Raw genomic sequence first — 21,856 nt, 5'->3', positions numbered from 1 at the left:
GCATAGCAGCCACAGGGGAAAGCACCATCCAGAGGCATGAGCCTGAAACTCATAGGAAGGCAGCTGTGTCTTTATGGGATCCCTGAGGAAAGGGCTGATGTTCTGCTCTGTGCCAGGACGCTAAAGCTCATAAGTGCTCTGTGGATCCTGCTAGCCTGTTGTGGGAACTGGCTCAAAAGTCAGGCCATTAGATGCCTTACCAAATATTCTATTGCCCACTAAGGTGTTCAACTCCCCAGTGAGCAAAGGGGGATGAGCTGAGTCATTAAGCAGGTTCCTTGCTGAGAGAAACTGGCATTTTAGTCTAAAACCAGAGAAGACATGATCTGAGATCAGCCTCAGCCAGCACACCTCGACTGTGCACACAGACATGTCTGTGGCTGTCAGAGGAACCCCCAATGCTGTATTCCCTACCACCCACAGCACACAGAGCTCTGCTGCAGGAGCCTGCACTCCCCAGACTCCGGGGCAATGACTGAGACACGATACAGAGTGTGTTCTTTTCACTAGCCAGGGGAAGGGACTGCTCAGCAGCTGTCTGAACGCCCAGAGGGCTTCTGACAGAGCACAGGGAAGACATAATTGTGATGGGTGCAGTGCTCTGGAAATCTGGACCTTTTCAACCAGGAGGAAAGGAAGTCTCCAATTAGCTCCTCTTCCTTCAAAGGCAAGAATACAGCAGTCATAAAACACCATATTGTCCACTATTGCAAAGCACAGCTAAACATGAAATTATCACTACACAAAATGTGCAAGCCTCACTATTTCCTGCTGCTCAAATTGCATGACAAAGAGAGAAGCCACAGCTTTAACTATGTCTGTCCAGAAGCAGTGTCCTGTTTGACTGAGAGATGATGAGGCCTTGTGGCATTTTCACTGAGACTTTTCAGTTTAGCTGGAGGGGGAAAGAAGAGGGAGCTCAGGGAGGCACATGGTCTCTCCTCAGAGTATCTATGAGCCCAGCAATGAAGGCAACCATATGGGCTGCAAGTTAAGCACTCTGCCTGAACTCATCCCCCCAGGACAAAGCTCTCACCACTCGCTTTCCCTGCCCCACTGAAGTCTTCATTATGTATTCAAAAGGAAACAGAAGTTCGAGTTCAAACCAGTTCATTCTCTAAAGCATGGTCTTACCACAGAAGTACTGTTCATCTAAAGATCAAGACAGAGAATTAATCTGACAGGTGGAAGGAAAGTGTCCTGTACATGCATTTCTCTCTAAATCTCTTTGTATAACTGCTTGAAATTTTTTGGAAAGAACAAGTCTCCAGAAGGAGCTGGAGGTGAGTAGTGTCGATGGAGACCACATGCAGACATGCAAAGGACACAGTCAAACAGTTCTGTGAAAATCTGGAAGCCTGAGATGGAATTTCCTAGGCAGTGTAAGCCCATCTGGCTGCAGGCTGCTCTGGTTGGGTGCTGGCCACTTTCCCACACATTTCCCCACTGGGCCAGCACAACTCTGAGTGCAGGCACAAGACCACTGAGGGTTAAGAGGCTGGAGCTGACTGTTTGCAGAGCCACCTCCTGGTCAGCTCACCTTAACACTAAAATAAAATCCCAGCCCTGTTTCTGTTCCTACCACAGGTCCAGGTCCTTCCCTTCAGCTACACTTGTGTTGCTCCCCTCTGCTGCAGCTCCACCGTCCTTACACATCCTGCCATCATGAGTCATGGTGCTCACTGCTCAACACACACAAATTACGACAGATAAAAAGGCTGCTATTTATTGAAAGCCAAACTGTTCTCAGCTGGACAAATGTTAATTCAGCAGCACTGCTGTGCCTGTAATAGTGTTGCCGTGGATTAAGAAATAAACACAGTGCTCCAGTTCCCTGGGCTGAAGGCACTGCCCAGCAGTGTGCTGAGGAGGGCCAGTCACACCACTGCCATACATCCCATAGCCACAGGAAACCTCCACAGAAATAAGACAGTGGGGATAACGAGGGAGGGCAGAACAAAGGACAAAGTTAGTGGAAGGCCTGGAACACAACTCTTATGAGAAGCGGATGAGGGAGCTGGGTTTTTTTAGCCTGAAGAGAAGGAGGCTCAGGGGGGTGACCCTCTATCTGCCTGAAAGGGGGTGGTAGCCAGGTAGGAACCACAGAGTCTCTTCTCCCAGGTAACAAGTGACAGAACAAGAGGAGATGCCTTCAGTTGTGGCAGGGCACGTTTCTATTGGATATTAGGAAAAACTCATTCATTGAAAGGGTGGCCAAGCATTGGAACAAGGTGCCCACATAGGTGGTAGAGTCACCTCCCTGGAGGTATTTAAAAGACATGTAGATGTGGTACTGGGGGACATGGTGGCTTGGCAGTGCTGGGTTAATGGTTGGACTGCAAGATTTTAAAAGTCTTTTCCAGCCCACACAATATAAGCTATGCTGGGCCACACCAAAGATCTGACGTGCAATGACTTTTCTACGACATATTGGAGAGGGAGAGGATAACTGAGCAAGCCAAAATTAATAAGAAAAATCAGACTGCTCTCAAGGGGTTTGCTTGCACTGGCAGAACTCAATTCCCTGCTTTACAGCAGAATAGCTCAATTCTTAATTGCCTGATTTCAATAAAAATGCATTGGTTGCTTATAAAAGCCATGCTCTGCTCCAGTTCTCTTTTGCATTAGAAGAATGAGTTCACAGAGTCCACACCCACAAATGTGAAAGCTAAGTCCTGCTGGAGGACGGACTGATGTCAACAACCAGACAAAAACAGAAGCTTGGATTTTACCTGAAACCTGTTTGCTTTGTGTGGCTCATTGCTAAAACAAAGGAGGCAAAGACAAAGGAGGTGAACAAAGGAAGTAGTCCTGTGTAGACCTGGAGCCTTTGAGAGGCAGTTTCCTTAGAGGTCTTGGAACCTCCCCCTGGGATCATAGAGTAAAAGTGGAAGTGCCATGGTGTTACCAACTACCCTCCAGACAACACAGCCATATAATCCTGCCTGAGACTCCCCAGCCTGAGAAACAGGGAAGCAGGGCAGTCAGCAGGCCATCAGTGCAGCGCTGCTTTCCAATCCACCTAGGATGCACAAATTCCCCCTCACAATCAGCTCTCCCCAAAGATCAATGGAGTCGGGAAATACTATGCAAATAAACATTTTCCATCTTCCAGAAAGACAGACGTGATCGCTGGTGATGCACTGCAGCTTCCCCGGCCCACAGGGATGAGCTGTGAGCCGAGGTCAGGCGCAATCAGCTGAGTAGGCAAGGGCTGCGACAATGGCAGCCTGGGGATGCTGCTCCCGTTCAATTACGCTGATTGCGCACGCACACTCGGAAAGAACAAGGCCAATTGATTTTGATTTTCATCGTGGCGAAACACGGAACAAGATCCAAGAGCCGCCCAGCCCCTGGGAAAGACTGAAGCTGTGAGCTCCACCACAAACAGCTGGCAAGCAGCTTTGGCTCCTGCCAGGGTCTGCCGCAAAGTGACAGACCTGCGGGACACCGCTATCCCTTGCTGCCACACATTTCCCGTAACTTTCCTCATTAAAGCAGCTCGTGTGACTACCTGCATTTCTTTTGCCTCTTCTTTTTGGTTTTGGTAGGTTTTTCTTCATTTTCCCCCTCTTCTATTACAGATAAGTTTTTGGGTTAACTTCAGATTGTTGTCTAAATGCTTGCCTGAATGAAATCTGGGTTTTTAGTCCCCCCAAGCTACAGACAGCCCAAGGCTGACGCAAGGAAATCCAGCTCAGCTTATCCGTCTAGAAATATGCTAACCACAAAACTATTTTTTTTAAAGGGTCCATTTTTAAAGTCAGTTGCTGGATTCAAAATTCATTAATGCTGATGCTAATTCTTGCAATTCCCCTAGGGGAGCTACAGGGTCCCCAAGAGACCAAGGGTGAGCAGGGCAGGAGCAGTAGTCTGCAACCTTGAAGACCCTTCAGAAGAGCCTTCAGCAGCTTCACTCTGTGCCCATTTTATCCTTCTTTTAAAACATAAGCACTGAAGATCACTGACTATCCTTCACATTTACAGGGCACCATACTGAGCACAGTGCTATCCCTGGTGCAGGGCCAAGGCACCGCAGCACAGGTGGTAATATCTCTCCCCTCTCACATATCATATCTGAAAATATAACCAATGTTAGTAGAAATAAAGCATTCCACATTTAGCACCACTACAATTCACATCGTCTGGACCATCCTCCTTCAATTTCTTTTCGCATTTGCATAGTATTATGTTATGTACCACGATCAGAACACAGAGAAATCTTTAGGCTTTAACATTAATTGAATAAAAATGCATATTCTGCAACATTTAATCATTTAATGGCTTCCTCAGTTCCAATCAATAGCTTGTGTGAAGGAAAAGCAGAAAAAGATTTGTTCTGAACATTTTAAAAAGAGTATCTCAGTTTTTTAAATCTGACATAATTCTTCACGGTGAATTTCCCTTTTATTGATCTTTAGAAAAGCCTAGCTATAGAAAATACTTTGTTCAGTCTAAAATAGAATTCTTTTCCATTTCTCAAAACTGTTGGTGAGCCAAAGGAATATTTAATGGTGAGTGAGGTTCTGCTGTATTTGGTATCTTCAACCTGACCTCTAGTAATGCTTGAAGTACCATATGCAAAATCTCTGTTACAGATTGCACATTCCAATGGGTGTAGATTGAGGGCCTGGGGATGCAAACACAGCCCGAAGCTGTCCCCATCCGATGGGAAACTGTAACTATTGTAGAGTTGGAAAAATGACATTTCAAATTTCAAAAAAAATCAGGAGTGCTTGGTGCTCCTGATCCACCTTCCCTCCCTTTTCAGGCTCATGACTATTAAACAAGATCAGTTTACAAGTCAAAAAGTTGTTTCTGACTGTCACTGCTGACTGTTACTGTCTGAAATCAAGCTGTTTTCTCTCTACTCTATACATAACCCCCAGATATGAAGACTCCAAATTCTGAGCATAATTGGCAATTCTCTTGACAATGTACAAGGTAAAATAGAAGCAGCATGTTGCTCAACTGCTCAGTTGGATCTGGAACAAAGACAGCAGTTATAATTGCTATCTACCATTTAAATTACCAGATACTGCATGACAGTAAATGGAGGCTAGGAGATTATTAGGACCAAGATGCCTGTCACAGGTACAATTCCAGACAAATTTATTTTAATGTCAGAGGGAGCTAATGGTGGAGGCTGAAAAAAATACTGATATAGGTTAAACTGGCCATGATTTGTCAGCAGGATACAACTGCACTGAGTCTCTGGGAGATGTATTCAGGTAGGAAACAGTCTCTCTTGGGGAAATTATAGTTATCTCTCAGCTGAGTTGTTTAGGTAGCTTAAACATCTGGGATCACATATCCTTAGAGTTAGCACTGCAATGGCCTAAGAACAAAGATTGTACAAACATTTCTGTGTGGGTGAAAGGTGCCCAACTGAAAAACTTCAGATTTGGGGCCCTAATACTTCTGATACCTTCCTCTTTCTCCTGGGAGACCAACTCCCAGAGGCAACTGGACATAGCATTGGCCTTTCAGGACTTATGAAACGCAAATACAGCTTTATTTGCTTCCTGACCCTTCACTCAAAACAGCTGCAGCTCTACAAACGAAAACAAAACACTGCAAATCAGCAACTACTTCTACCTCTGCTTCATTCTGTCAGGAAAGTGAGGCCACACTTTGATGCCACCATGACACTGCACGGCTGTTGTGATGTTTGAGAATTTCTGGTTAGTCTCCTCAGGCAGTTAATGCCACTGCCCTTTATCCTGCACCTCGTCTGGCAAGGTGAGGCCTGCATGGTTGGGAGACATCTGCAGGTGAAAATTTTGGTCAAACTGAGGAAAAAAAATGGGGCCTTCTTCAGCACTGGAATCCTGAGTTTCTGTTCCAGAAAACCCAGTTGAGCCAGCAGTCTCAACTTTTGTCCTTAGTCATAGAAAAGCAGCTGGTGATGCTGCTTTAGCCTCTATAAAAGAACAAAAGGCTTTCAATGTTCACATCATGAACCCTGGGCCATGAGCATATGGTTTAATTATTTGAAGGAGAGCTCTGGCAAAGCGAAGGATTTTGATCCTGCTCCTTCCTGAAAAGACATTCTGGAAAATTGTTGGCTGCTGTAAAAAAATTCTTTGGAAGGGGAGTGCTGAGATGGAGAGGACATATGCAAATTTTTGAAGCCAATTGCACAAAAACTTTTATTCACAACCTTAGTATTCATGGATTCAACAAAATAGAAGGGAATTCTCCAATACCTGCCTCACCTGACAAAATTCAAGCACTAGCAGCAGCAGATTCTGCTTTTGGCAAGGTACAGCAGTCTCTCTGCACATGAAATAACTCTCAGGATATTAGAGTAGGATAGATGTTCATCCCACAGCACGGTGTCTCAAAATCAGTGGTATTTGGGTTTCTAAGACACTTTGTATGCTTTTGAAGTCCTACACTTCTCTGCTGCAAAAGCACCGGGGTGTTAGTACTTAGGAGAACTGTATCATAACATCTTATTCCAGTTTATTCATCTTTAAAATGCCCCTGGAGAGTCCTTTGTAATATATGTGTTTGTCTTTTGTGAGTCTAATGCTTAGTTATCCTATTTTTTCTCTCTCACACTGGAAACAGAGGCAACTAGCTCCTCTTCTCTGCATTTTTAGCTACTTTCCTAATACAACCAACTTTCAAGAGAGATTATTCCCACCTGCTGTGAACCCATAAGCAGAGTGCTGGTGTAAAGAACACAGCACCAGCTGCACTCTCACCAGACACTGACTTTGAAGGAAAACTGCCTAAGGAGAAGCCCAGACATTCAGCCTGTGGAGCAGCTTCTGCAGAAGAGAATGATCTCTTCGTGGCCCCTCCACAGAGGACACCCAAATATCTGCACCCAGCACCTCCACACCTCCCAATCTATGTGCTGTGTTTCCCACCTTTCCCTGTGGGCATCCACATTTAGCAGCTCTGCAGGATGTCCTGGCTACTCTGCTTCCCTTCTGTGATCCATGAGTTTCAACATCCATGCTGGCTGCATCCTCTGGTGCTGCTGTGCCAAGGCCACCACGCTGCCAAGCTCCAGCACACCCTCACTGCCCTAATGCATCTGCCATCCAACTAAATCTTTTCCTGTTGTTTCGTGCTGTCTCTTTACAGTCTCACAGTCACCGTCTCTACACCCGGAGGCATTGCCTCCAGGGATGTGAGCTGGTTTGTCCCAGCCAGGGAAGCCAAAGGCACAGGCACCAGCAGTGTGCTCAGCAAAACCCAGGAAAAGGGCAGCACGTGGCTCATCCAGGAGTTGCACGGGCAGCAAATGGTACACAGCAGTGCTGTACAGAGCAGTTGGACCACAGGAAGGTTTCCTAAATTAGGTCCTAGGATAAAAGAGCTGAGCACGTGATTCCACCTCCCATTCTAAACTTCCATATGCCAGATGAGAACTGCCTATTAAATTGCAACTGGGAATCAGCACACAAACGTACTTCATCTCCTGCCTTGTCCCAATTACTTTAAAATAGGTACTGCTGAGTCAGTCGCTTGGATTACAGAAATCAGAGATCTTCAATAGAATTTGACAACTTTTCAGGTCTGCACAAAATCCACTAGAAGCAGATCAAAGTGGGAAGAGTAGCTCTACTACTCAGGTCAGGTTCACAGGTGGAAGCAAACTTCCCACAGAAATGTGCCTAATGAAATCATTAACGTTGCAGAGGCTATCTTCCCTCCACACATGCCCTTGAGGTCTACTTTCCTGCCCGGCACAGCCCTCCCAGCCCCAGTGCAGGCCTTCACAGCGGTGCCACAGAGCAGCGCAGCTGCCGGGCCTCACCGTCGGCCTCTTCCACCGTATCCGCCGGAGCTTCTCCTGCGGGAGCAGCGTGGGCCCGATGGAGCTGGTGTCAGCGGGAAAAGTGGCATCCTCAAAGAGCAGCCCCTGGCTCAGGCACAAGGCTCGCAGCTCTTGGAAGTCCTGGCTGTTAAATTTCTTCGGGCTCTGGAGGTTTCCCGTTGCTCCTGTGGCTTGCCAGCCCTGCTGTGTTGTCGGAGCGGAGCTGGGGGCGAGCATGCCGCCCTTTCCTGTGAGGGGAGGACAGGAATGCCATTAGTTTCCCGATGCAAAGTGGTGCATCAGGAGTGTGAGGGATAACACCTCCCCCCTCCCACCAGGACTGTGGAGCAGCAGCTTGCAAAACTGAGGGCAGCCACAGTGACAAAATCCTTATTAGCTGGAAATGCATGGGGAAAGAGCAGTCATCAAATCCCAACTGGTTTATCTTAAACCAGTGCTGTCAGTGCTACAAATTCAATTTGGAGTCTTCCCTGAGGACAGAGCAAAGCTGTTAGTGAGCTGCTGTGTGAGCGCTGAGGTACAGCTGCAGTACAAGCGAGCACAGGGGATGGGACAGGAGCTGCAGGCGCAGGGAAGTGTGAGTGTAAGCAGGGACAATGCCCACAGGAACCCAGGACTCTTCTGGTCAGGGATCACAGCTGTGCCCAGGGCACAGGATTTCAGGGTGCTGTTTAAACTGGGCAGTCATTGCATGGCATCTACGGGTATTCCAGTCTGCAGCGTGGTTGAACCCCTCTCTGCTAATGTGTCTAACAGAAAGGGGCACTTTCACTAGGAAAACGAGCATCTTATATGTGCAGTAAAACCCTAGTCTGAACAGACCTGCTAATACACCTGCTGGCACAGCTAGGGATGGATGCAGGAGCCAAAATCTCCTGTTGAAGGCTTGTCCCTTTACAGGCATCAAAAAGCACAGCAGGATTCCTGCCATCACAGATCTACTTTTGTTCCAAAGGGAGGTAATTCGTCTTCCATGGAGACACTGGACTGTGGGATGGGAAAGCTTTTAGGACAGGAGTGGGAGAAGGATACAAGAAAGAAGAAAAACTGCACATTTGGAGGGGCTAGTGGCACTGGAGCTTAAAAAAAGCAATTTGTTCTGTCCAACCAGAGCACAAGTTTTGAGGTGTGCTCCCCAGAGCCACATGAATGTACGGAGAGACACACACCTGGGCACAACCCCTGGGGATCTCCCTTCAGCTGAAAGGTTCTGTTATGACTTCAGGGTTCAGAGAAGCAGCAGGAAGGTTGTGCAGCCTGCCCTGCCTCCTGGTTCCCTCAGCTCCTGTTGTCACACAAAATTATATATTGCTGGATAAAAACATGACTCAGGGTCCACACCAGTTTTCATCCTTCATTCCCATTTGCCCTTACAAAACTAAAATATTCACTATCATGAGCTACATTACCCCTTTTGCCTGTTTCCTTACGAAAAGAGAAGCCCCTTATCAGCAGACTTTTAAAGGCAGAATCACCGTGATCCTCCTCTGGCATCTTGCTTTATGGATGCCACATTTGATCGAGGGATTCCTGCCCCAAGCTCCTGACTTCCACGTAAGATGTACCTTCTCATAAATTAGCACTGGAAAATCCACTACATGCCCTGGGCAAGCCTCACCTACAGTTAATTTACTTTGCTGTGCTAATCTCTACCCTGAAGTCACCTAGTTTCCCTTTCCAGCAACCGGATGCCATAGCTCCTTTGGTTGGTCAGTTTTGTTTGCTTGTCTGATTTTTTTGTTTGTTCGTTTAATTTTTTTGTAGATGAAGGAGCTCTTTTCTACCAAACAAACTTTTCTGTAGATCCGAGATGTCCCTGGTGCTGCACAAATAGAGCAGATGGCTCCAGTAATAGCAAAGCCTCAGGTTTGTATTGTGAATTCTTCCCACATGTCAAAAACACAGCTCAGCCACAATGAAGGTGTGATTTCTTCAGGTGTGATCCCCCCACTCCCCTCCCTGCACCCTTTCTACTCAGTCTCATCACCTGTCCTGGTGCTTCAAGTCACTTAGCCTTCTGGCATGGTAACAACAGCCTAAACAAAGAAGTGGTTTTGCATCTCATTGTTTTAATTAAAAGCCCCACAGAAAAATCTGAAACCACCCTCGGCCAGCAAGAGGAGAGAGCATTCCCCTTGGGTTTGCATTTTTTAATACAATGGAAATAAATCTCATGTAATGTACCATAACACGACAAGGGAATGGCTTCTTAACAAATACTCATTTGAAACTGTGCCCAGGCTCCGTGCATGCTAAGATCTATTTCTTGAAACAGTGTTCCAGCAAAACTGATTACTAATTCCAAAACTCAAATTAAAATTAACAGAGCTTGAAGGCTGGGTCTGACACGCGTTCCCTCTCTTCTGACAGAGAACAAGAGTTTTTAGCATGTGTGTGTGTGTGTGTTTAATTACGTTGTTTAACATATCGGGATCAAATTAGCAACCAGACTGAGGAAAATAACACACTTAACTACTGTTCCCTTGCAGGAATATCTTCATCAGCACAGACACGTGAGTTCTACACCCACCCCTGCCCCTCTGCAGTCAGTCCACGGGATCCCTGGGGTCAGGACCTGGGTAGCAGTGCCCCGGCTGCTCCAGCATGCTCTGATGGCTATCTCCTTTGGAGTAGCAGCCTGAATCCTGGCCACAGCTCTCCTATGTGGCTCTCGTGGATCCATCAGCAACAGCAAAGATCATAAAAGTTGTTAAAGCTGAATATCGCTCCCGGGTTCTTATCCCTGAGATTCAGTGGTAAAGTGTCCTTTGCCCTCTGAAACACCTCGTGTCAGAAGCAGAAGAGTCAGGAGTCACCATCTCAGGTTTTCCAAGGTTGTTTATTCTCTCTTATCTCACAGTTCTGTCTGTGCTCTGCCAAGGTTCCTGCTGTGGCTGGGAACTCGTGGCGACTCCCCCATGGTCAGGCGGTCTCAACCCTTTTGTACCATCCCTCGACCCAACCATGGTCCATAACGTATTCTCTTTTTACAATTAATTGCCAATACCTATCACCTATGCTAACCATGTCACTTCTACTCTAAACCAATGCCTTGTGACCCAGCACTGCAGAAGATGGAGGGCAAGAACAAGAAGGAAGAAGAACAGGTCCACACCCTGATTCCTCCATCTTGGCTCTTCAGCCTCCATTCTAAAAAACCCCAAATTCTACTTTTTCACCCTGTGATAAACTAACTACTACTCATTTCACACTCTTGAGACTTGTAATTCCCCCTGGGCTCTGTGTCAAGGTTTCCAACCCCCCTGTACAGACTCTAAATCCCCCTGTACAGGTTCCAAACCTTCTGCTCGGGTCCCAGACCTCTCTGCCGGGGTCCAGACCTTCCAGGGTGATCAGAGAGATGCCCTGGACTCCGACATATTGCCTCCTTGCTTCTTACTGTTACTGACCTCGAGAGCCAGAAAGGCTTTCAAGGGACAGAGTTAAAAGGAATGGATATCAGAGAGGTTGCCCTTGGACTGCTGCCTGCCACAAGATGCAAGGAGAGAGGGAGGGATTTCAAACACTCACAAAAGCTGGTTCAAACATATTGTCAAACTCTAAAGAAAAACAAAGAGACTGCTACTCAACTAAGGAAAGAAATTATTATTCAGAAGGGGGTAAACATTCAGGATGGGGCCAGACATACATTCACTTAGTCCTGGGATTGCTTTCAACACATTTATCTGAAATGGAGAAGGGAATCACACCCTATTTTGGTTCCTCTTCCTTCTTGGCAGAGGGACATCTGTGCTGTCTGTCCCTGAGAAAGGGACAAACAGCAGAGAAGGAGGGAGAGAAGCTAAGCAGGGGAAAAGCTACAGGGAGAAGGATAAAAAGAGATCAAGTGATGCAGCTGGAAGGGACGGGAAGAAAAGAGGAGTCTCTGAGCATAGTAGGGCAAAAAAGGTTGGTGACTCCTGCAGAAATCCATGGGTGAACCCCAAGCAGCCACCATTCCTGGCACTGAACAGCTTAAAAGGCAGCAGTGAAGGTGTGTCCTGTCTGCCTCCATCTCTCATTCAGGAAAGATGTCAAGCCACGATTATAATCAGGTACTCAATGGTGGCAAATGCTACTGACAGCTAATTACATTTCTCATAAAGATTTATGCCACAGTACAGACGTAATTTCCTTCAATGGCTTCAGTATTTTTCACAGAGTAGAAAGCAGAAATAGGCAATTAGAAACCATGGGTACTTCATACCTGAACCTTCTCCTTTCCACTGATTTTCTCAAAACATTTTCATTATATGTTGGCTTAGCTGAGTTTCTGTACTTTAGAAGGAGCAACTAATTTTCTCAAACACAATGAAGAGTACCAGAAGAGCTGAAAAGCCAGCAGCCCTTCTTCCCGTGTTTCCTCTCAAACACTCCAAACTATCAAGCTACATTTCATCTCCTCATAATATTCAATATATGCTACAGTAACACCAGTACTTTTTCCTCTAAGATCCTGTCATTCACATACTTGAAGCATTGTATAACCTTCAGGGACTCGGTTCCAGAATTATCTTACAATGAAGGAAAGTGTGGGGTTATTATCTCTCCTAGCATTCAGAGGAAAAAAAAATAAATGAGAGAGTCAGCAGCCTCCTGCAGAGACAGCAAGCTGAGGAGGCAGTGCAGAAACCAGAACGTGGGCGTCCCAAACCCCAGATGGACAGCAGCTCCTTGTACACACCATGTGCAAAAGCCTTGAGTACCACAGAAAGTCAAAGCCACAGCCAGGCACTCTGGCAAGCCTCCAGGAGATTACTTTCCCAGTGGCATCTTGCACGACCTTCTGCTCCAAACAGCCTGTGAAGTACTCCCTTCTGGCTATTTATTAAGTCAAATTTCTTCTCGTTTTGCATACACAGCATAGGACAGTTCCAGATACCTTTTTTCTACCTCATTTAACAGCAGCCTACAGTAACTATAGCATCCTCCTCATCTCAGAATCTCTACTCCCACTTGATCCAATTACTTCTGACAACTTACCGTTCTACAAAGGAAGCTCTTTCTAGGACGGCAAATCCGTCTTTTCTTTCCCTCCAGGTAACATTAAGGATAGGAACTCTAATTTATTCTGTCTCTCCAAGGCAAATCCCTCTCAATGTGTCTGTGGTGCTTTTTCAGCCCTATTACTTGTATTGCACCTGCTTCATCTTGTGCTAAATAAAACAGCAAAGGGATGTTTTTTTACCTGCAGTGCCTCCAGCGTAACTCCAGCCAACACCAACAGAGACACACGGGCTGGCACTATCCCTGCTCTGCTTTATAGGGAAGCTTTTGCCACGCCTTGAGTAAACGTAACCAAGTTGAAGTTCAATAGCCAATCTGTCTTGGGTGTAATAGTTTCATGCAGATATCACACCATGACGATACACACATATATAGATATGGACACACACACACTTCCATTAGCCATGCACAATGAATTGTCTGTCGACCTACGTTTGTGGACAGCATCCTGTGGCCAACTGTGCCTCCAGCTGCAGTTATTCTTAGAGGAAAACAGGCTTATTTGCACCTCTCATCTGTTTTCCTCCTCCTCAAACCACCAGGAAATGCAGTAATCATTCTGGATCCAGGCACAGGCTGGCAGGACCTACCACAAGACAAGTTATCAGAGGTGCGTGTCATTCCTTCTGCAGCAGTAAAAGCAGCAGATATTTTTAGGCAATGCCTGTTAGCATTTACACTGGGCTCTTACTTAAATTCCACATCAGTTCACTTGGGCAGCTCATTTCTTCCAGGACTGCTTGAGGAAGTAGAACTTATCCTTTTATTTAGGAGGGGACTCACCCCCACTATCCTAAAGCCCAAGGATAAACAACTAAAGAGTATCTAGCAAAAATATGGAAATGTTTAATTTTGGGAGACCAAACAGAGATAGCCTAAAGAGGCCCAAAATTCAAGGGAATGTGGGCAGCACCTTTTCAGGGACACATTCCCTGGCAGCAGTCCTAAGTGTATTCCTACAGCCTGCAAACATGTTTTTGAATAAAAGTCCTGGTGTACAGCCACCTGAACAAGAGACAATGATGCAACCTTGCAATAAAGCAAACCAACAGCACCCTGGGCTGTACAAGTTGCAGACCAGTGGATCAAGGCAGGGGACCCTTCCCCTTTGCATAGTACTTTAGAGATTACATCTGCAATGCTATACCCAGTTTGGGGCTGCCCAGTGTGAGAGGGGCACTGAAAGTGCAGCAAATCCATCAGAAACCCAGCAGGATGGTCAGGGGGCTGGGGCACATGATATAAGAGAAGAGAGCAAGAGAGTTTGTCTGCTCAGCCAGGAGAGACACCTAATTGCACTCTCCCACAATCCAAAAAGTTCCAAAGCAGGTGGAGACAAGGCTGTTCTTGAAGGTATGTCTTGGTTTGGAAAAACAGGTATCTGTCAGGGAAAACTGGAGTTTCCCTTGGAATGGAGAATGTAAAAAAGCCCCTCCCTCCAAATTATTACAATTTTGCAATTAGGAGCTTTCAGGCAAAAATATGGGAATAGGAATAACAGTTTATTTATTCAGAATATTAAAAATACAAATGCAGTAGTACAAAAAACCATAGAAGCCAACAAACAAAAGTGAAAAAAGAAAACCCTGACAGAGTCAGAGATACGACCTGACACCCTGTTGTCAGGGTGTTGGAAGCAGTCGAAATAAATCCTCCTGGAGTAACAGATGTTCTGTGAAGTAGAGATGATCCGTAGAAAAAAAAGGTCCAGTGCTGGCGAGATGGATCCGGTCTTCCTCTAAGAATTCAGTGGAAAACCAGCTAAATTGGTGTTTGGGATTGCTGGTTTTATGCTGGTGGAAAGGCTTTGGCTCCTCCCACTGAGTGGAGCATCTCACAATGGGATGAGGTGATGTTATCAGTCATGTGAGAGGCCTTAAATGGCCCATTCACAGGTGGTGTCCCTCGGAGGAGGAAGAGATAAGAAGGCACTGCCTTATCTGGTATTATCAATTGTCCCAATAACAGAAGGCATGCGCCCTCTTCCCCCCCTAGAGTTACAAGAGATAAAGAACAATATCTCCCAACAAGTTTCAACAGATGAAAATAGAATGCACATTTTTGGTTACATTTTTCCAACCCAAGACAAAGGTGCACAGCTGATGGGCAGAGGTAACAGGCACAAGGAGCAGCAAGGAAATTTACTCATAGCTGGAGACAAAAAAGATCTTCAGTGGCTCAGCCCAGGCATCGGTGCCCAGAGAGCCTGGAGCATCTCCACCCTTGGAGATATTCACGTGGACAAGGACATAAGCAGCATCACCTAACTCAGAAGTCAACCTGCTTTGAGCTGGAGTGGGACTCAAAGACCCAAGAAATGACCCTGTCTTTTTCAAGTTACAACAGCTTGTTCATGAAAAAAAAAGTTACTCTGCAGTGAATGTTCATGAAGATTACCTTGGGGTTTAACAGAAAAACTTATCAATCCATGGTTCTTTACTTATCCAAAGTAATCCTACAATCACCTGGGCTCAGGAATTTCCCCAGAACAAGACTTTCTGTTTGGTCTGCAGTCTCTTTGAGCTGGGATGTTAACAGTTCACATAGCAGCTGGTTCCTAGGAGCTATGGGAGATGAGAACATAAAAGTGCTCGTGAAAAAGACAGTTCATCTTCTTCACCAGTGTTTACTATAGTTCTGTGGGTCTGAAAGCTCGGTACTGCACTCTGCCTGCTCATATTTAAGGGCTTTCATTTCCCCATGAGATCCCAGCATTTAGCAAACTCTAATAGGAAATGCATCCATGTAAATTAGAACAAAATCTGCCTCAGAAGGCAAAACAGGTGCAGTTTTCCTTTAAGAGCTGTTTTCCATAACCACTACATAAATAAAAGCTGATTGCACCAGAAGCAGGGAGCAAAGATTTCCTTCATTGCAGCAAAGGAGCTGTGAGGTGATAAATGCCATAGCTGCTGGCTCGTCTGACAGCACGCGCGCTGTTAATCGCCTCCTCTCTGGGGAAACGGCAGGTATATCCCCCTCCAGGTATGGTGATTCATTGTCTGGAACTGATATCTCTGCTTAAATGCTGGATTAACATGATTTAAGAAATATTCATTGCAAAGTTGATTAGAAAACCCCATCACCAACCTGGCAGGAGATTTCAGTTATTGCAGCATGAGCCCATTTTGAGATTGTCAGCTTTTCTGCAGAAGGCTGTATTGATGTGTCCATTTTCACAGTGGCTCCAGAGAAGGAAACCCAGAAGGCTAAGGGATTTATGTGCAGTAATGAGCCTTGGGATTATTTGCCATCCTAAGTGTCTGTGGAAACCTGCAAGAAAAACAAAACAAAAACCCGAGGATTTGAGTGAAAAGCACAGGGCTTTGAGAGAACAGGGAGTGCTTTGGGAGAGCAGGGGTACCCTGTGAGATTGTGCCAAGCGCCAACAATTCCCCTGACTTAAAGTTTACTTTTGCAGAGCAGGGGCATGAATCCATCTAAGGGTAGATGTGCAGTTTTATCTCCTCGTGAACAAAAGATGCTGAAGGATCACTAAAAAAGCAAAATTGCTTCTGCGCTGTAAGTCACCACCTCAGGGCTGATAAGGCCCAAATAAAGGAGGGCCCCTTTCCTTAGGACCAACAGCTTCCTCTTTCTACGGGTACTGGCACCAGAGGGCAAATACCAACAAGTGATGTTGAACCCAGGTTTTCTGTAAAGCCAACATGGCTTGTGAGGTGTCAGTTGGCACCACAGATTTTTGGCCCCACAGATTTTTGGAATTTAGTGAATCTTTATTCCTCTCTACCCTGGGATAAAAATACACAAAAAATTTACACAACACAGGGGCTCTTTTAAAATAGATTTTAAACTAAACACATATATCTCCTCTTTGCTTGGCTTTCCTGAGGGTAGTCTGTTGTTCTGGATGGATGTCATGGTCTAACTGCAGCTGTCAGTTCACTCACTCCCCCACCACCAGATTAGGAAGAGAACTGGAAGAGTAAAAGTGAAAAAACTCATGGGTTGAGGACAAGACACCTCAAAAGGTGGAGCAAAAGCCATGTGCACAAGGAAGGCAAAGCAAGGAATTAATTCTCTGCTTCCCATGAGCAGGCAGGTGTTCAGCCATCTCCTGGAAAGAAAAGCTCCATCACACATAGCAGTCACTGGGGAAATCAGTAACTCCAAATGTGCCCCCCTTTCTCCTCCTTCCCCAGCTTTATGTGCTGAACACGATGCCCTGTGGTGTGGAATGTCCCTTTGGTCAGAGGGCTCAGCTGTCCTGGCTCTGTCCCCTCCCAGCTCCCTGTGCACCCCCAGCCCGCTCACTGCTGGGTGGGGTGAGCAGCAGAAAAGGCCTTGACTGTGTGCAAGCACTGATAAACAATAACAAAAACATCTCTCTCTTGTCAACACTGGTTTCAGCACAAATCCAAACTATAGCCCCATACCAGCCACTGTAAAGCAAATGGACTCTAAGCCAGTTAAAACCAGCACAGCAGCCATCAGCATGTCTGAAGCAGCGAGTTTTGCTTCATCTTCCCAGGCTGCCTGGGAAGGAACTGCATAACTTTGCCCAAGCATCAGTGAAAGCCTTGGCCTTAAGAAAGGGAACTCTCCTCACTCCACCCACAGAGCTTCTGCACTGAAGTATTAAGACTTGTTATTTTTTGCAACGCTTCAGACGTATGCCTTAATTTCTTACTTCTGCAGTTCTTACCCCCATGAAGATCGCACTCGTTTTAGCAGAAAGGCTCCTAATTTACACCATGGTAAATAAAAGAAACAGGCTGGGAAATTTTCCAGGGTAGTGAACAAACATAGGTTTTGTGTAAAAGAGGAATCATGCTTCAATCATTGTCACATTTGCTGCAGTGATTGGGCATCCCACTGTTTTTGCATTATGGGACTAATGTAAGAATACTATCAATCATTTCCTCATTCATAATTTTGTATATAGGTCAAGTGTTACCATTTATTTGCTTCTCTTACACAAGATGCAGGGAGCTATGATTAATATTAGTCATAAACAAGCTCCTTTGCTCTGTGTTTATGCATTCCTATTTCTGGCAGGACCTGCCCTTCTAAAACATAAACTTTTATGACTGTAAAAACTATCAGGCAAGTAACGAAGTCCTACTTCAGCATCTGTTTTTACCCAATCCTCACCCACGAGCTGCTCCTCAGTGCAAATTCACCACGAGCTGCAGCACTTTTGCCATATTCACATATGAATCATTTTGCTCATAAATGAAGTACAACTGTTGCCGGAGTGAAATGTGGCAGCTGCTTAACAGTACATAATGAATCCACAGAGCTAGATCCTACTGCCACTTGGGGGAGGGGGAATTTGGTTTGAAAAATATCTCTCTCCAGAGCCCTGTTTTCAGAAGAAATATCCACTGAGCTCAGAACCACAGTGGGAATTCTCTGAGAATAAAAATAAAAATAAAAAAATAGGCAGCCCAAAACCGACACCCATATTAGCACTAGAATTTCCCAATGGAATATTTTTCCTTCAGAAAAATGCAATTCTATCAAACATGAAAGACACTAACAATGAATTTTCACCATGAGAAAGACACAAACATTTCAATAATGCCATTGGGCTCCATTCTGATTTTGCAATAGTTGCAATTTTTGCTTATGAAAACCCCATCACTTCAGGCTCATCTCTGCATTATCCAGAAGCTTTAACACTGCAATGTAAAAAAGATTTCAAGTGTTATTGCAATAGCTCTCTGCATTTGGTCTGACATTATTTTTAAGAATGTGATTTCCCGTGTAATTTTGGACTTTGTTTTTCATTCGAATGAGAAACAGAATATGACAGCATTTTGGATACTGAATCTCAACAAAACCTCTACAAAAGTTTGGCCCCTCAGCAGCCAGCAGTGAAACTTTCCTTGAGAATAAGCCCATCGTATCATCAGGAGTAACATCAAAACATTTTTTAAACAGAACCATCATGACATTGTGCTTGCAAGCGACGCAGACTCCCATCTGGTCAGAGCACTGCTGTTGTGCTATGCCAAACCTTGCTAGCAACTTTTGGAAAGGTAAGTGAAGGAGCACTTTTATTCCTCTCTCCTTGGTGTCCCTGATCTACCTCTTCATAAGCAGCTTTGGGTCCCAGAGACAGCCCTTCGTGGAAGGCACATCAAAATGAAGTTCTTGTTTTCATCAGCATATTAGCCCTTATTTGGCATTTCTGCCTCCAGCCTCGTTCAAGCCCTGTGGGTATGAGAAAATTTATTTCACGCTTTTTTGTTTTGTTTTTGTCTTGGTGTGAACAGATTGTGACGGTCTCACATTGGCTTGTTTTCCAGAAACATTCCCACCATCCTCTAAAGGAGAATCCTTGGCCTGCAGCTCATTCCAACAGCTTATTAAAAACATTTGAGGTTCTCAGTCCTCACCTCTGCCTTCGCTGACCACTGACACGCACTGCACAGCACAGCACAGCGTCCTCTTCCTTGACATGTTGCCATTTGTAAAGTGCCAACAAGCGTGTATTGCTGGCATCCCACCTTTCCTCCTTGTTGTTGTTGCTGGCATTCTACCTCTCCTCCTCACTCCCACAAGACATCCAACACCCAGAGAAATTAAGGGCTACAACCTGAGACAAGCCAGACAGCTCCTCTGGGATTCCATGTCCTTCAGCACGTACCCCAAACCTGAAAATGGGGTTGATATCAAACCAGTGCAGAGGGATCTGAAGCTAAATTATGGCAAACGCTAATACTGTCACAGGGGAAATAAGACCATGAGTTGGCTGCAGGTCATGGATGTGACACCCTGCCCTTGTCCTTGAAGAATGCTGCTGGAGCTTCTCCCCCACACAGTACCTGTGCTGTGTGCTGACAGTGCTGGCCACTGTTTGAACATACTGGCTCCACGAAACACAGATAATGGCATAGAAAGAGAAATTGAATTAATCTCTCAGACTAAAGCTCCATCACCAAATCCCTGCAAATTTAAAAGATTAGAAAACCAGAAATCATATGTTTTTGATGACTCTAGCTCCATCTTCCCTTGATCCAACAGAGGTGACCTCTCCTGAAGAAGTAGTGCCCAAGCACACACACCTGCAAGGTACCTAGGCAGTTTAAAAAGAAAGGCTGTCTTGGAAGAGCATGGTGAGATACCTACAGACCTGATGGTAATGTCAGAAAAACATTTTGTTCACCTCAGTTACCACGTTAGGTAAGAGTGGTACAGACCTTTTCTGCCTTCTGGCCAGGACGGCAGGCATCTCTCCTTGCAGCCCCAGGGAGCATGGTGCAAGGCTCCCAGGATCATGCTGTGTTTCCCTGGAATACACAGGGTACCTAAACCAGGTGCTTCTCCTCTGAAAAAAGCAGTCCACACTTTGTACCCCACTCACGAAAGACCCATTTGGTGTCTAAGAATTATTTTGGCCAAGAGAAGAGCCATATCACAGCTTTTGTAACAGCATCAGCACTTGCCAACATCACTGAGCTGGAGAGTAAAAAACCCCAAAGAACCTAAAACATCACCAGGCTGAGTTTTCTCATCCTGATGACTTTGTAGCCAGATGCACCTGAGCTTGCTCATCCAAATGACACAAGTGAAAAGCAAAACCCTGCCCATAAAGAAGGCTGTTCAGCTTAGTCTGGAGACTGCATTTGTTCAGCCCCAAACCAAAGGAGAATATGACCTCTGATTTGAAAGGCACAGGAAGGGTGGCAAATCCATGGAGAAGAGCTACAGACAGAAGTGGTCTCCTCCAGTAATTGAGACAGTTGTGCTGCTGAGGCCTGCTGTCAAGAGAGGGAGGAAAAAAAAGCAACAAGATGGTCTTGTACAGAAAGTGTTTAGGCATTTACCAGGATGAACTTCTAATAACTGTACAGACTTGGAAGGAGAGAGCATTTGTTCCTTTGCAGAACAGCTCTGGTGGGTGCTCTAGGATATGTGAAAGGCTGAATCCCACCCGAGCTGAAAGAAGCAAAGATCAAGTGGTGAAGTTGTAGAGCACAAGTGGAAAGCCCGAGGCACAGAGCCCAGTGGTCCCTCCCGGGGGCAGCCACCCTGAGCATCACAGCATCAGGAACCAGCCTGGGTTCAAACATACAAATCCCTGATGGAGAAAGCTGCCCTCCCCAGATTCTGCATCCCAAGAGCTGTGGGGTGCCTGCTGGGACCTGCATGGACTAACAGAGCAGCACATCACTGCAGCTCCCTTGAAAGGAGAGGCTCTGTGTGTTCTGCTCTCCTTTTCCACCTGGTTGCCACACGCCTGCAGAGTGCAGGCACGGCAGCTGCCACAACCTTTCCCAGGCTGCCCCTGCCCCATGCCCTCTGTCCCTACACTGTGCTGGCAGCAGGCTCCCTTTTCCTGTCTCAGAGCAGCTCCAGCCCTGAGTGCTTTTGTCTGGATGAAAGGCTCCTCTCAGAGCCGCACGGTGTGCTTTGATAACAGGGCTGCTCTCTTTGCTCTGCCCTATCAGTACATGGAAAAATGAGGATTGGTACTCTATCTGAGGTATTAATTAAATACCTTAAATAGCTAGATAAGGCATTTAGCTAGGGCTCAGAGTGAGATGCCAGTGCAGAGAACAGCATATGGTCCCTAGTGAATGTTTCTGTCACATTTCATTGACATTTCAACTAATGTTCCTCACTGATTATCTATATTCTACAATGTAATAAGACACTGCCTTTAACTTGTCCAGCTGAACTGCACTACATTTCTAAATGCTTCCTTCTTCTTGGGGGTGGAGGAAGAGAAGAACTAAACTCTCTAATTCCATGGTCAAACACAGGAGGCTATGTGTAACAGTCACAGGACAGTAACAGGGCCAAAATATACAAGACTGTAAAAAGAAGGGCAGAGTCTCAGGTAATTTACAGAGAATGACTTCTGTGAAAATTATTCCATCCAGTAAAAAAAGTGTAAAATGTAAGGTAATGCCTGGAAGGAAAGAGGGACACTAGGAAAGGACAAAGCTCAGCAAGACCAGCCCTAGGGTGAGACAGACTTGGAAATGATTGTTTCCCACTGAGATGAGAAGAACTGGCACAACACCATGCTGGGAAGCACTCAGGAGAGTAAAGATGGACTGGAAAACAACATGATAG

The 21,856-nt window shown here is 45.7% G+C and overlaps 1 protein-coding gene across 3 annotated transcripts in view; it reads right to left on the bottom strand.

Annotated features, from left to right (window-relative positions):
• Nucleotides 1-13,027, bottom strand: part of LOC134547355 (calpain-13-like) — a 48,363-nt gene extending 35,336 nt beyond the window's left edge. For 2 of the 3 annotated variants that reach the window (XM_063391161.1, XM_063391162.1), the window contains exons 1-2: nt 12,987-13,027; nt 7,778-8,025 (exon numbers count right to left, since the gene is read on the bottom strand). In XM_063391161.1, the coding sequence (XP_063247231.1) occupies nt 7,778-8,014 (237 nt within the window). In that variant the 5' untranslated portion in view covers nt 8,015-8,025; nt 12,987-13,027. Of the gene's footprint in view, nt 1-7,777; nt 8,026-12,986 lie in introns of those variants that run through there. The other variant, XM_063391163.1, reaches the window with a different exon arrangement.
• Nucleotides 13,028-21,856: the final 8,829 nt, after the last annotated feature.

This window comes from Prinia subflava, chromosome 2, assembly GCF_021018805.1.
Source record: "Prinia subflava isolate CZ2003 ecotype Zambia chromosome 2, Cam_Psub_1.2, whole genome shotgun sequence".
In the NCBI taxonomy this organism is placed as follows: Eukaryota; Metazoa; Chordata; class Aves; order Passeriformes; family Cisticolidae; genus Prinia; species Prinia subflava.
This window is presented reverse-complemented; position numbering and strand designations above follow the sequence as displayed.